General features: G+C 29.0%; 1 protein-coding gene across 2 annotated transcripts in view; it reads left to right on the forward strand.

Moving 5' to 3' along the window:
• LOC111628297 (BCL2/adenovirus E1B 19 kDa protein-interacting protein 3-like) overlaps positions 1-13,370 on the forward strand; it is a 30,765-nt gene extending 17,395 nt beyond the window's left edge. For both annotated transcript variants that reach the window (XM_023372059.1, XM_023372060.1), the window contains exons 3-6: positions 31-94; positions 2,135-2,217; positions 10,170-10,313; positions 12,254-13,370. In XM_023372059.1, the coding sequence (XP_023227827.1) occupies positions 31-94; positions 2,135-2,217; positions 10,170-10,313; positions 12,254-12,305 (343 nt within the window). In that variant the 3' untranslated portion in view covers positions 12,306-13,370. The remainder of the gene's footprint in view (positions 1-30; positions 95-2,134; positions 2,218-10,169; positions 10,314-12,253) is intronic.
• Positions 13,371-13,700: the final 330 nt, after the last annotated feature.

The raw sequence follows: 13,700 nt of genomic DNA on the forward strand, positions 1-13,700 counted from the left end.
AATTTCATCAAGATGTCTTTTTTCTTTTAGTCCTAAAAGTCCTCACAGTCCAGTGAATGAACCTGCTTGCAATGATGCTTTTATTATAAATAAAGTAAGAAATGTTTAATTTTTGTGTATAAAATTTTCATTGTTATTTATATGATTAGTGATTAACAGTTAATTTTTATTTGTTGTTATATTATAATTAATCTTGTGTAATAACCAAAGTAAAACAAAATACAAACAAATTATTGATTTTGCAATTACAGTAGAACCTTAATTATCCGGACTAATTGGGGATGAAGGTAGTTCGGATAAGGAAAAATTTGGATAATCGAAACAAATACTTTAATTTGTCTTTTAATGATAATGCAACATGTTTTCTTTTCGATGACATATCGGTAATATTAAAAATAAATACTGTACTTAAATCATGATCAAATTTTCAAGAAACAAATGTTCGTATTGAATTTGGACTACTACTGACCAGTGCTAACAGACTACCTATTGTTTAAAAGGCCCTCTGGTGGCGCAAGAAGACAGATTTTATAAAATAAAAAGCAGTTGAAACTGTATTTTTATGAATAAAAATTTGACAAACTATTTATTGTTTTATGACAAGTAAAATTTTTTTTCGTCGCGTTTGCGGCTTTTAAGTAATGCATAAACCTTCGAGGAGCGACTCCCTTCAGACCACAAGGCATATGTCGTCCATGCCTTACGTTGCCCTTGGTCATAGAAATGATGTAATTTGAATATAAATTATTTATAAATACGTATGTCAAGTTATATTTTTATTACGACGTAAAATGTATTTAAGAGTTTACGACCACTGTGCTGGGTGTGACGTTGTTGAAACAAAAAAAGTTATGCATTCCATCACGTACATAAACAGTGTCGTAATTCGCCAAGTGCAAATCAGCAAATTCGTAAAATTTTTGTTTGTTTTGAACAATCTGGATAATAGAGATCCAGATAATCAAGGTTCTACTGTATAAATATTGTCGAAAATTATAAATTTTTATATACATTAATGAGTACAGTAGATTGATTCTCTTCCCTGTCTGGAGTCTCCCTTATCCGAACTGATTAAAGTCAGTTCAAAAATATTGTACACTAATCTTACATTTCCATACTGCAGTGTATACATTTTTTTAATTTGTTTTTTATTAAGATTGCTTTGAAGTTTGTAGAAGACCACATTGCATCAACTACTGCTGAAGTGATAATAATGAGGCATTGGCATGATTTAGAAGCTCATCAGTGAATCGAGAACAACAAAACAAATAACTTTAACAGAATAATTTGAAAATTAATTGTAATTGTCAAAAGTAAGCATAAAAAGCAAAAGAAACTTTTTATACATACAATAGACGTGTGTGCTACAGTCTTATTTGAAAATTCTTACATTCTCTTATCCGGATTTTTCTAATATCCAGATCACTCCCGCCACATTTGTTTAAATAAGGGAGAGTCTACTGTAGCTATTTATATACATTGGTAAATTTTTAAAGTACGTTGAGAAGGATAATTGTTTCAAAAAGTCTTAGACTCAAGAAAGTCTGAAACTTTGAGTATTCACAAGAATGAAATGATTGTTTTGTCCTGAACCATATTTGACAGAAATTACACTAGATAAAGTATAAAATGTCATTTTCGATATTAATGGAACTCCTAAGTTTAATTATTAATATAATGTAATGTTTGTTTATAATGCCCAAATACTTTGTTCATTAACTGGTTATCATACAAATCTGCTGTTTGTATTAAACTGCATTGCTATCTTTACAGAAATTTCTGCGAATATTTGGATTAGATCAGATATTTTCTGTGTAATATATTTTTTATAAAGACTGTATTGTTCATATATGCTTTCAAGTATTAAGTGTGTTTGTCAGTTGAAGAATATGATAATTCATCTACTTACTCATGTTAGTTAATTTTCCATTTATAGAAATAAATTGACTAATACACAATAACAAACTTTTTGTATGAAATAATTTCTAAATTTATTAACTTATTTTACATAAAATGTCTTTAAGATATTAGAAGAAACTTTTTTATAGAATTTCAAATTATCAGAAATACTTTATTTTTCTTTCAGAATTTTTTTTGGTAATATATGTTTCTAATTTTTACTAATGTTTTGTAGGTTGACATATTAAATAGAGATAGGCATGTTAGCACTGATTGGATTTGGGACTGGAGTAGCAGACCTGATCAAGCACCTCCAAAGTAAGGTGTAATGTAATAGTTATGATTTTAATGTAAAACATAATTAACAGAAAAAGAGAACCGGACAGTTGGATTATTTATAGACTATTTCAAGGCAATCTTTAATTAAATTGGTATTATTTTCATTGTAAAATTTTTTGCTGCTGTCATAATTTAATAAATTTAATTAAATAATCCAGTTGTTTGGTTAATATATAATTTAAGAGAGTATTTTAATATAAAAAGAAGTGGATATGTGACCTTGTCACACAAGTAAGTGTAATACATTCACATATAAGAATGTAGTAACAAAACAAAATCTGCTAAATTTGAGGTTACTAAAAATATATGTTTAATTTGAAACATTTTTAATCCTGATTTAGATCATCTTCAGCTAGTAGAATAAACAGAGTTCCTTTTATTTTACTAGCTGAAAATGACCTAAATCAAGGTCAAAAATGTTTTCAATTTTATATATAGTTTTCAAGTGTCATTCACTGTTTAATACTATGCCAACATTTAGCTGTACATTGCTTCTGTCTGCTTATTATATTGTCATTATTAGAAAATGAAAGTTTTAACTGTTTCTGCGAAATATTTTTATTGTATTATTTATTATTTTATCATCATCATCATCATTAATTAAATTTTTATACTTTCTATACTTCTATATTTTGATTTTTTTTTAATTTTTTGATATTTTCTATAATGTTAAGCAAACATAACAGTTTGTGACTATTCATAATTAATGTCTTGAAAAGTACAGAACTGGAATGTTCAATGTTCAGACAATAATGTTCACAATTATAAATTTTGGTTAAAAATTAATTAAAATATTAATCAAAATTAATTTTCAACCAAAATTTCTATTTGTGAACATTATATTTTACATTATTTGGGAAAACTTTCCAACCATATTAAAATCCAAGTTAAAATTATTTTAACTTGGATTTTAATATGGTTGGAAAGTTTTCCCTGCTTGTTTAATTAATGTAGACCCTATATTTTTCAATTTATTTAGGTTTTACATTATTTAAAACAAAATGATGTAAAACCTATCATTAAACAAACATTTATATTTTACTGCATTTAATATAAATGTTCTTCAAGACAGTTTTTTGAGGTGGTAATAGCAAATGACAGCAGCTCCCCTAGTGGTGAAAATTGGAAGATAGACAGCGCAAAATGAAAACAGATAGAGCAAACTTTCCAATTAGAAACTTTTAGAGCATCAATTAATTAGTACAAAACGAAATGTGGTTCACATGGATAAGATAAATTGTCGCCTGTATACCTAAAAATGTCTGAAAGTGATGCATGCCATTTTGTGTAATCATTTGAAAGGAATAGCCGTATGTATAAAGAAATATGCAAAATTTTTTGCATAAAATACGTACTTACATCAATACAGTTTGATAACATCACACAAAAAACAATGGAAAGGCAAACTGTCACACAGTGATATCAAGTTAATGTCGAGTATGTTCGAAAAGTTTGCCATTGCTCATGATACACGCCATTGTTATCAAACTGTATTGACGTAAATATGTATTTTATGCAATAAATTGTGCATATTTTTTCATACCTATGGCTATTCTTTTCAAACGTTTACACAAAATGGCGTGCATCACTTTTGGACATTTTTGGGTATACAGGCAACAATTTATCTTATCCGTGTGAACTACATGTCGTTTCATACTAATTAATTGATGCTCTAAAAGTTTCTAATCGGAAATTTTGCTCTATCTGTTTTCATTTTGCACTGTCTATCTTCCAATTTTCGCCACTAGGAGTGCTGCTGTCGTTTGCATTAGATCGGGTATAGTCACTTTACTATACTGTTACCGCACTTGCACAGCTGTAGCTCTCTCTGTTTACAAGAATTTTCCAGTTAAAGGGACTTTACTATGCACTCTGTATATCAGTACATTTCCTAATTTATCAAAAATGAATGTAGTTTGATATTTTTTAGGCTATTAAGACCCATCTTTGAAAGGCCAAAGAATACCAAATTGCTTAGCAGATTATACAATAATGACAACAACGTGACTAATATAATCTATGAATTATTTATTTGTAAAAGTTAAATATGTAATTTAAAAATTGCATATATTCAAATTGAAATGTATGTGACAAAAATTTAAATTATTGGGATTTGTATATAAAAAATCAGAAATTTATATGATGGGAAATTAATGTCATTGACTTCAAATTACATAAATTATTAAGTCATTGTTGTTACTTAAAATAAACTATTCACTTCTAATGGGTGAAATCATTACAAATGTTAGCTATACATTCAAATGATTGTATATTAATGTATTTATTATAATAACAAAAAGCAATATTTACAACTAATAATACTTATTTACTTTCAAAGTATTTTTGTTTTTAAATCTATGTAGTTTGTCTAATTTAAAACAGATTTATAATAATACTAAAAAGACTAAATTCTAGTCTCTTTTAATGCAATATTAAGAAAGACTTGTATTTCAGTCAACCATTCTTTAAATTATTAATAATGTTTATCCACTTTTATAATTGTAGTATCACAGTCAAGTACTGAATTGAACATGTGTAATATTAGTAAAAGTAAGGTGTTGAAACTTAGTTTTGCTAGCATTCAAATCCTTGAACTTACATTACAGGGATTAAAAATTAACTATTGATATGTTTTGAAGGCTTTGTTTACTTTGGCAATGTTATACTTTTTCAGATCATTATTTCATATCTTTTAACATAAACAACAATCCAATTTTATTTGTATTGCAATATGATCAACTAGGTTATCCATCAGTCTTTGACTCTAAGCTCTGAAAATATTTTACTTTTCTATGTATGTGGAGATGAAATTGTTTTTACCCCTCAGGCTACAAGGGAAATTTGCATTGCAAAATTGGTCAAACAACTTTTCTTTTGACTGATTTTTCCTGGAATGGATTAAGGTCGTTTGTGTTTTCCTGGAACAGATTATGTGTTTAAAGTGTTAACTCTGAAATTTTTCTTTCTATGTCCTTTTGGAACTTAACATAAAGTTACTATTGAGAACAAATCGCACAGGAACACTCATTTTCATGAAAAAAGTAGATTTCTTTTCTATAATTTAGAATGGATATGCATTTCAGGTTCTGTGCCCTTCTTCAGTCCTTATTTTACCTATGATTTTAATAATTAGTTATTCCAGATGTCACTATAATTAAATTTAGTTTTTATCTATATACCTAATAGATAAAGACTGAAGAGGGGCATAGAGCCCTAAATGCATAGCCATCCTAAATTATAGAAAATAAATATTTTTTTCATCAAAAGGAGTGTTCCTGTGTGATTTGTTTTCAAAAGCAACTTTATGCTAAGTTTCGAAGGACATACAACTAATTGAGAGAACAGCAAGCAATCAAGTACTGGATACAAAATTGTTTTTACACTCTGGGTAGGCTTTAGTATGGGGAATTTGTCGTTTTTCTTTGTAGTAGTGGAAGCATTTAAATTTGTTTTAGGTGGGAGAATGTTGTACAGGAAGAATCACAATTGTCTTGCTGCTGCTATTTGTGCAGTTATTTTTAAATTATTATATTTCAAATTATATTTGCTGTTTTATAATTTTAAAAACACTTTTATTTTGTGCTTTTTATTTGAAATAAAATTATTTGGTGGGGATCAGTCATTTCTAAATAGCAAACTAATTCATACTTAAAAAAGAAATAATAAATTTAATAATATAGCATCTAATCTATATTAAAGTTAAATATACAAAACTAATAAAACTTTTGGTAAACAAAACTCTTATAATATTCACTTTTATCCCTTAAATGAAAGTGAACTTAGCCATATGGAAGGAAGTAACCAAAACAAAATGTATTTGTAAGGCAAAACTGGACAAAGGCAAAGACTACTTTGCCTTTGGCTGACTTTTGTCTCAAATGGATTGAGGAAATTTTGATCAATCTCATATTTAAAGAGTTACTTCATTTGTCTAAATGACAAATGAAATACACTGGTATCTTGGTACTCAAAAAAGTCAGTATTTGAACACAAGTTCTGTAAAAGTCCCTCGGTATTCAATTAAACAAATGTGACTTGCTAGAACAAATTTTCAATTAATTAATAACATATTTTTAGTTTGTTATCCATAAAAATTTTTATGATAAAAATAAAAAAATATGAAAATGTTGCTGATATTTCTGATTACGATTGACAAAAAAAGCTGAGATGACGATGATACTTTGTAAAAAGAAAATGCCTTTATTTAACTAAAATGAATGTTAATGCATAATACAGTACTTTTAATTGTAATTGATGACTTATTTTCAATCAATAGTTAATTATCAATTGTTTTAATAAATATATTTCTGTTAGTAACAAAAAAGAATAGTATACTTTTGATAATATCTGGAACATATCTCCATGATTTGGATTAGTCTTTTGTTTCATGTAGCATGGATTTGTGTAACACGACTCTTTTCGGAACATAACTATTGTGTTATATGAGGGATATATGTACAATTTACTTATTTACTAACCTTAACTATATTATTTGGATAGTGGTAGATGGATGTTCTGATTATTAAAAATTTATCATATGATGGTGGTGTAACTATCTATCTGTAGCGAAATTGATTTTGTATTTACTTATTTACTTGCCTTAAAATAGGCCAATGAGTAGATCCAGTAGATCATTTTGCAACTTCATATGTTAGTTGAACTAACTGAAAATAATTTGTCACAATTTGAATCAATATTTGAAAAGTTTTTTGACAGCAATAGAACAATAGCAGAGGAATATTTGTAAAGGATAACTAATGGAAATTGTTTTGGAGATGGATCAAAATAGATAAGGGGATAGATTTGAGTAATAGAAAAGATATTTAGGTGAGCACTATTTTTAAAGCTGATATGAAATGATATATATTTTATACAACAAAAAAAAAAGGAAAATGTACAGAAAAAGCAATGACTACATGGACAAAGGAATGAAGTATGATTTGTATGGGCACAATACTAGAGTTGAACTGGTTTTCTGAATTTTAATAGAAGATATGTCTAAATGAAAAATAGAAATATGTCTGAAATATGAATTGATATGTAGAAATGAGGAGTTACTAAAATATTCATTATTGTTTACTTCACAACTGGGTGCATAGGTAGACACTGGGAATTTTTAATATCACTCTTTATTCAGGAAAAACTAATACATTGATATGTGTAAGATTTTCCTGACATGATTTGGGCATACACCCTCTTCTGTCAGTTTTTCCTTTAAGACATGTAGAAAAGAGATGCTAATTATGAGGGTCGGACCTAATAAAATAAAATTAATCGACAACATTAAAATTTTAGAACATTTATTTAAACAAAGAAACGCTCCATTTTCCCATTTCCGAAATTTTTCGAAGGAGGATGTTCCCATTTCCTTCGCCTGGAGTCATTTCCTATCTCTCAGAAACACGAAAATGAATCACGGGGAACTTATCAAAAAAATCAGCGATTGGCAAACACTGATAACATGACGTGTAATATAAAAGAGGGGTAACGACAGAAGAGGGGGTCTGACATCGCTGTCAGCGTTCGGGTCCATCACCTCCAGACGTGAGAGTAATCCAACATCGCCTGCCCTCGTCCTTAATCGTCCACCGTCACCTTTCGTGATTGCCGCCCGTCAAGCCCATCCATCATCGCCGCCCGACATACGTGTGTACAAAGGAAAAGACATCCAACTCCATCATGTCCATCAGTACTCAAATCCTAGAGGTATGACAGCAAAGATTGTAAACTCTCTCTCGGCACACTTTCCTCCACTTCCGCATGTAAACTTGAGATAAGTTCAATGTAGCTAGATTATCTAAGTTATGTCCAATAAATTCTTGTTTTGTTGTTAACTGGTGTTTTTAATTCGAGTATCGCCAACGTCTTACCGACGACCCCTCTCACCTCCTCCACTCGACCTGACAAAAGAATCCTGACTTTCCAGGATAGACAACATAGACTTTCCAGGAAAACATAAACAAGCTATCCACTGACCAGTGGGCAATTCTCACCAAACTGTTGCCTATCAAAAAGAGGTGCGACTTCGTCCTATGTCAGGGCTACCCACAGTTAAAATGGCTATTTACAGTTAAAATGGGAAATTTTAACTGTAAATATATGTATTTTAAAAAAAGGATGTTTATTAATTAGCATCTCTTTTCTAAATATCTTAAAGGGAAAGCTGACAGAAGAGGGGTGTATGCCCGAAATGCGTACTGAATAAAGAGTGATGTTAGATTCCCAGTGTCTACCTATGCATCCAGTTCTGAAGTAAAAAAATAATTAAAAGAAGACAGTTGTTTTGGAATAAGTCAATAATAAAAAATTCACATTAAAATATTAAAATTAATAAAAGAAATTATCTTACGACTTTTATCTGTATTTTGAAATTCGTAAATAAATTTAAATAAGTATTTTTAATGATTGTGAATAAAGCCATTAATAATCAAGGATCAAGAGTTAGAAGTTAATCAGTTATCATTCACTTCACATTTGGTACATGAACACTTAACTGCTAACTCTAATTTTTGATTCTTTGTTGTGAATGTGACCATAAGACTACATTATTCTGGATAACAGACAAAAACTTCAGACAGATTGTATAGCCCATATATACTGCTGCCTTACAAAACAATTTAAACTAAATATAAAAATCTTTCAAACAATATAGAATATGCCTTACTCTTATAATTTGGAAATATCATGAAACTTAAATGAGCATTATTAATAAGATGTTTTACAAAGTTAGTCTGTTGAAATACTGTCCAATTAGTCTGAAAATGTAATATGCTTATTACAAGCTATAGTTAAACATATTCAACTTTCAAGTTAATTGTTCCCAACACAAAGCTGATGAAATCTAAAACAGTTTTTTCTGCTCTAGTCCATGCCAAAAGTGGAGTTAGACCAAGAAATGCAGTATATAACAATACATGTTTTTCGCACTGTCCGGAAGTAGAATAGCCTTATGAAACTTTTTGTAAGTAGAAATGGTGTAAAGAAAAGGATCTACTGCCTATAATTTATATGGTACAATTTGAGTGTTTCCAGAGTCAAAAATAACTTAATAAATTACATCAATTAACATAAAACCTAAAATAATACTAACCTATAGTAAAAGCGGGAATAATATGCCTATGTATAGTAGAAATATAAGTATATATAGTTGTGAAACTACATCAGAAATGAGTATATAAAGTTTTACATTAGAAGTATTCTTTCCATCTCCAGTAAGTATCACATAAGGTATCAAACTACCCTACTTTCAAGAACCAATCAAATTCTTCATGACTACCTTTAAATTCCACTTTTCAATGCTTTTGTCACTATTGTCCATTGTTTCAGCTTGTCAAGAAGATTGGCTGATTTTATCTTAAGTAAGGTACTGTAACTTAACAGAATGCCATGCTTTGTACACCATTGAATATACTTAAGAATAGATTTTTCATTTCATCATTTTAGTCTTGCAAACAGATGCCCATAATAAATCAACATGAATCACAGATGACAACAGATATAGTTTAAAGCTATGGTGGCTTAATGCCGAATGTAGCGCCCTGGGAAGGAGCTTGGAGACATCTTGCTGCTTGGGGTGTACAATGTCTTTAAAACAGTTTGCTGAAAGATGGATGCTAAGCACTATGTTTGATATTTGTTTTTTTTTTTTAATAAAAGTTAAAATCCACTTTGGGTTTTTTCTGGTTAGCAAAAACTTTACTAAAGCTTGCTTTATGCCACTTTACTTTTACAAAGTGGGAGAAACTTATACTAAAAATTACGCTAGTAAGTAATGTATGTTTTTCTTCCCGGTGGAAGTACTATACAGATAATTCACTTGCACTGAATATGATCCATAAGACAATTCTTGTTATCTAAATATTAAAATAAAAATATAATTTTATGTATTACCTATAAGTTACTTTATAAGTAAATGTTTGAATTTTTTGAAGGATTTGGAAATTTAAACATCCACAAAGAACAACCTTGAGTCTGCGTAATTCGAAGGCAGTGAAACAGGGACTGTTTTCTTCCGAAGTACTTTCAATTCTCTTCCTCACCAATTTGCTTTCTCTACTTCTTGGAGCAGGATTTGGGTAAATATCTGAAAAATTTTATTGATCTAAGAGATGAAGTTATATTATTGTTAATTCTCACTGAAAAACTGACATTATCACAAATTTTTCTAACAAAAACAGGCTTGATTATTTGTATTTTGGCAAATGTTTAAGTAAAGAATTAAGAGGATTTGCTAAAAGATTGTGTTCACACACCTACACATTTAAGCACACTCAGATTCTCATTTGCATTCATAAATGTTTTAAGTAAATAGTTTATTAAAATGTTATAAAATTAATTTTATAACTGAGGGTGAGTCAGTTATGCACTATTGGTATTGATGTAAAAAATTAAACTCTGTGAAACTTTACGGGTGAAATATACTTTCTTTTGAAGTCAAATTTATTCACTTGATGAATTGAATACATTCAAGTACTTTTGACATTTTGAAATGTTGGAATTACTTGCATGTATTCAGTTCAAGTAAATAAATGTAATGCCAAAAGAGCATATATTTCATCATATATTTAGTGTCATACATGAGTGTGTACATAATTTTTCAGTAATGGGGAACTTTTTTGAATTTCATTGAAAAATATTTTTAAAAATTATTTTATTTCATAAAAGATCAGTGATATAGATTAACACTTCATAAATATGTATATAGATTTTGGAAGAAATAATTGTAAAATTTTTATGGATGAAGTTGGTCAGAGAATTTTGCAAAAATAATCTAGCATTTTTCCACTTCATATAGCTTATTAAGGGCCTTCCAAAAGAATACTACCATTTTTAAATTGTTGTAATTATGTTAATTATCTGAGAACATTGTAATGAAGATTAAAACAATTACCACAACTCACTCAGCAAATAATAGACAACTCAACTACACTTTAAGTTGCTGAGAAAAATTTATTTAAACATAACTAACGTTTTCAGCCTATTTGATACGCTATCCTCATGTTACTGAGAAAAAATAATTTTATTTTTAATTAACCTGAGGATGGTCTATCAAATATGCCGAAAACATTAGTTATGTTTAAATAAATTTTTCTCAGCAACTTGAGTTGAAGATTTAAACATTGGAAAACTGTCAGTTTCATATTTGCCCGTTAGTTTTCCAATTTGTGCACCTGGTGTCACACAGCATGCATTTAACCAATACTCAGATTCTTCTTATGCTTGTTACAGCAAATTCATTGGCACCCTTCCTGCAGTAGCCACAATTCTCAGGTGATGGAATAATAGACCCAATCATTGGCAAATATATGACAATTTAATTCAAATTTGTCTCTTCAGAGCAGCTGATTAGCACTTCATTGATTCAATTGTGTACAGAAAATGTGAACATAGTACAGGATATTCTATAAATGTTACGTTGCTTTTAGTTTGCATTTGGGATCATTGCCGAGAGCACCCGTTATCATTGATTAACTCGTGTTACTCAATAATGATTGAGTCCGACTTTGTGAATTGCAGAAAACGTGACTCCTCCTCTGTTACAGAGTTGCCATTTTTGTTTATGGCATTTCCTAGAGGTAATAGGTAAAAATGTTTGAATACAGACAAGAGAAGACATAACTGTGACAGTTACTCTTTTGAGTGGTGTATGTTACTTAATTCTCAGATAATTAACATAATTACAGTAACCTAAAATGATACAAGGTCTCTCAAAATAAATGCTATTTTATCACCAATGTTTAATTACAGAAATGGACATTTATTCCTAAAAATAAAAGAACTTTTTGATGATTATTATTTTTATTGTTAACTCTGTTCTATCTGATTAATTTTCTTTCCTCAATTTTGAAGCTTCAAAATTTTAAAAAGTAAAATAATTCATTAATTTCTACACTATTTAAAGAAAGTTTCTATTGAAATGTTTAATCTTTAACAAATTAAGAATATGTAATTCATTTTTTTCAATATTTTATTTTTAATAAGCTTGTAATTTATATATTAATTTTTTATTTTTCAGTCTCTACATTGGCAAAAGAATAAATTCGGTGTCCAATATTGCTCTGAATTGAAGTTGCGGAAGAAACCAATTATGTACTGTACAACAAAGTTTCCTGCATAAGCGTATATTTCATTTCGATATAAATACATAAACATATATAATCCAAACCCCCACTTTTCCCGAATTTGTTTGAAGAAATATAAACTTTAAATACCCGATTCAAACAAAAAAAATTTAGTAAAGTGGAAGAGGCATGGGCAAGTTACTTTTCTGGTTCCTTCTTTTTGGTTAATCAAAATTCTTTTTTTCGTTTTTTGAAGTGTAGTAAAATTGTTTGTTCGTTATGAGAACAATATTGTAAAATTGAATATTCTTATATAGGTGTGTATGTTTATTTGTTATCTCTACTCTTAGAACGAATTTGTTTTCCATTATTTAGTAATTTAAGCAACATTCTCAAGTTTATTCTCTAGTTTCCAGATAGAGACTAAATTAGGCAATAAAAAGACCCACATGTCATTTAGTAACTGGTAAAATAACAATTACAATTTACATAAAATTTATCCAATAATTGCTCGGAGTCGAGCTTGGACCGCCGTTTAGTTTCTCGGCCGTACGAAAAGTCTCTTTTTATTCAAAATAGGATTTTTTTTAATCCGAAGAGACTTTTCTGCGGAATGGAGTGTGATTTCTTTTCTAATTGCAAAATTTTGTAGTGACTTTTGAGTTTTACACGAGAACTACTCCGCTAAACGTTTTGTGTTTAGGATTATATACATAAATACATATACATGTGCGTGTATACAGAATACAATCTCTCTTTTTTCCACACTAAAAAACAATTAGAAAGTATGTAGCGAGCGTGTTTAACAGTTAAAATATTAGTGTTTTACGTCGCTTTAAGTCCGTTACGTGACGTTAAGTGTGTTTAGACGTAGGGAGAAATTCCCGTATAAATATCGAGACTATTTACCTGTTTCATAATTCTACTATAAATATTATTATTATTATTATATATATGTAAAATTTTTAAATATATCGGTACAAACTGAGTTTATAAGCAATGTGCATTATTATGTATAATAAAAAAAATTAATATTGCAAATTAAATGTTTTAATAAACAAATTTTTAAAATCGAATTCACAGTGGAAATATTTATAGCTTGTGTTTAGTTTATTGTAATTTCATTTTATAACAAAGAAATAATAATTAAAGTTAATTGCATTCTGGGGATTCAAATTCAAAGCTGATCCAGTGCACAGTGGAAGCGAGGAATAGTGGAGAAGTGGCTTTTTGCTCATTTCGATATGATCGACTTTATTTACCCGTACAGAATTCTACATATTCAGTACTGACAGGCACAACTGGGAGTTGGAAACAATATTCAAAGTTTTACACTAGAGTTCGTGTGACAATTGCCATGTATAAATCGTGAATTAATAAACCGTTAAACAAGAAAACCTT

Source organism: Centruroides sculpturatus, unplaced genomic scaffold, assembly GCF_000671375.1.
Source record: "Centruroides sculpturatus isolate CEXI.00-Female unplaced genomic scaffold, Cexi_2.0 scaffold466, whole genome shotgun sequence".
Lineage (NCBI taxonomy): Eukaryota > Metazoa > Arthropoda > Arachnida > Scorpiones > Buthidae > Centruroides > Centruroides sculpturatus.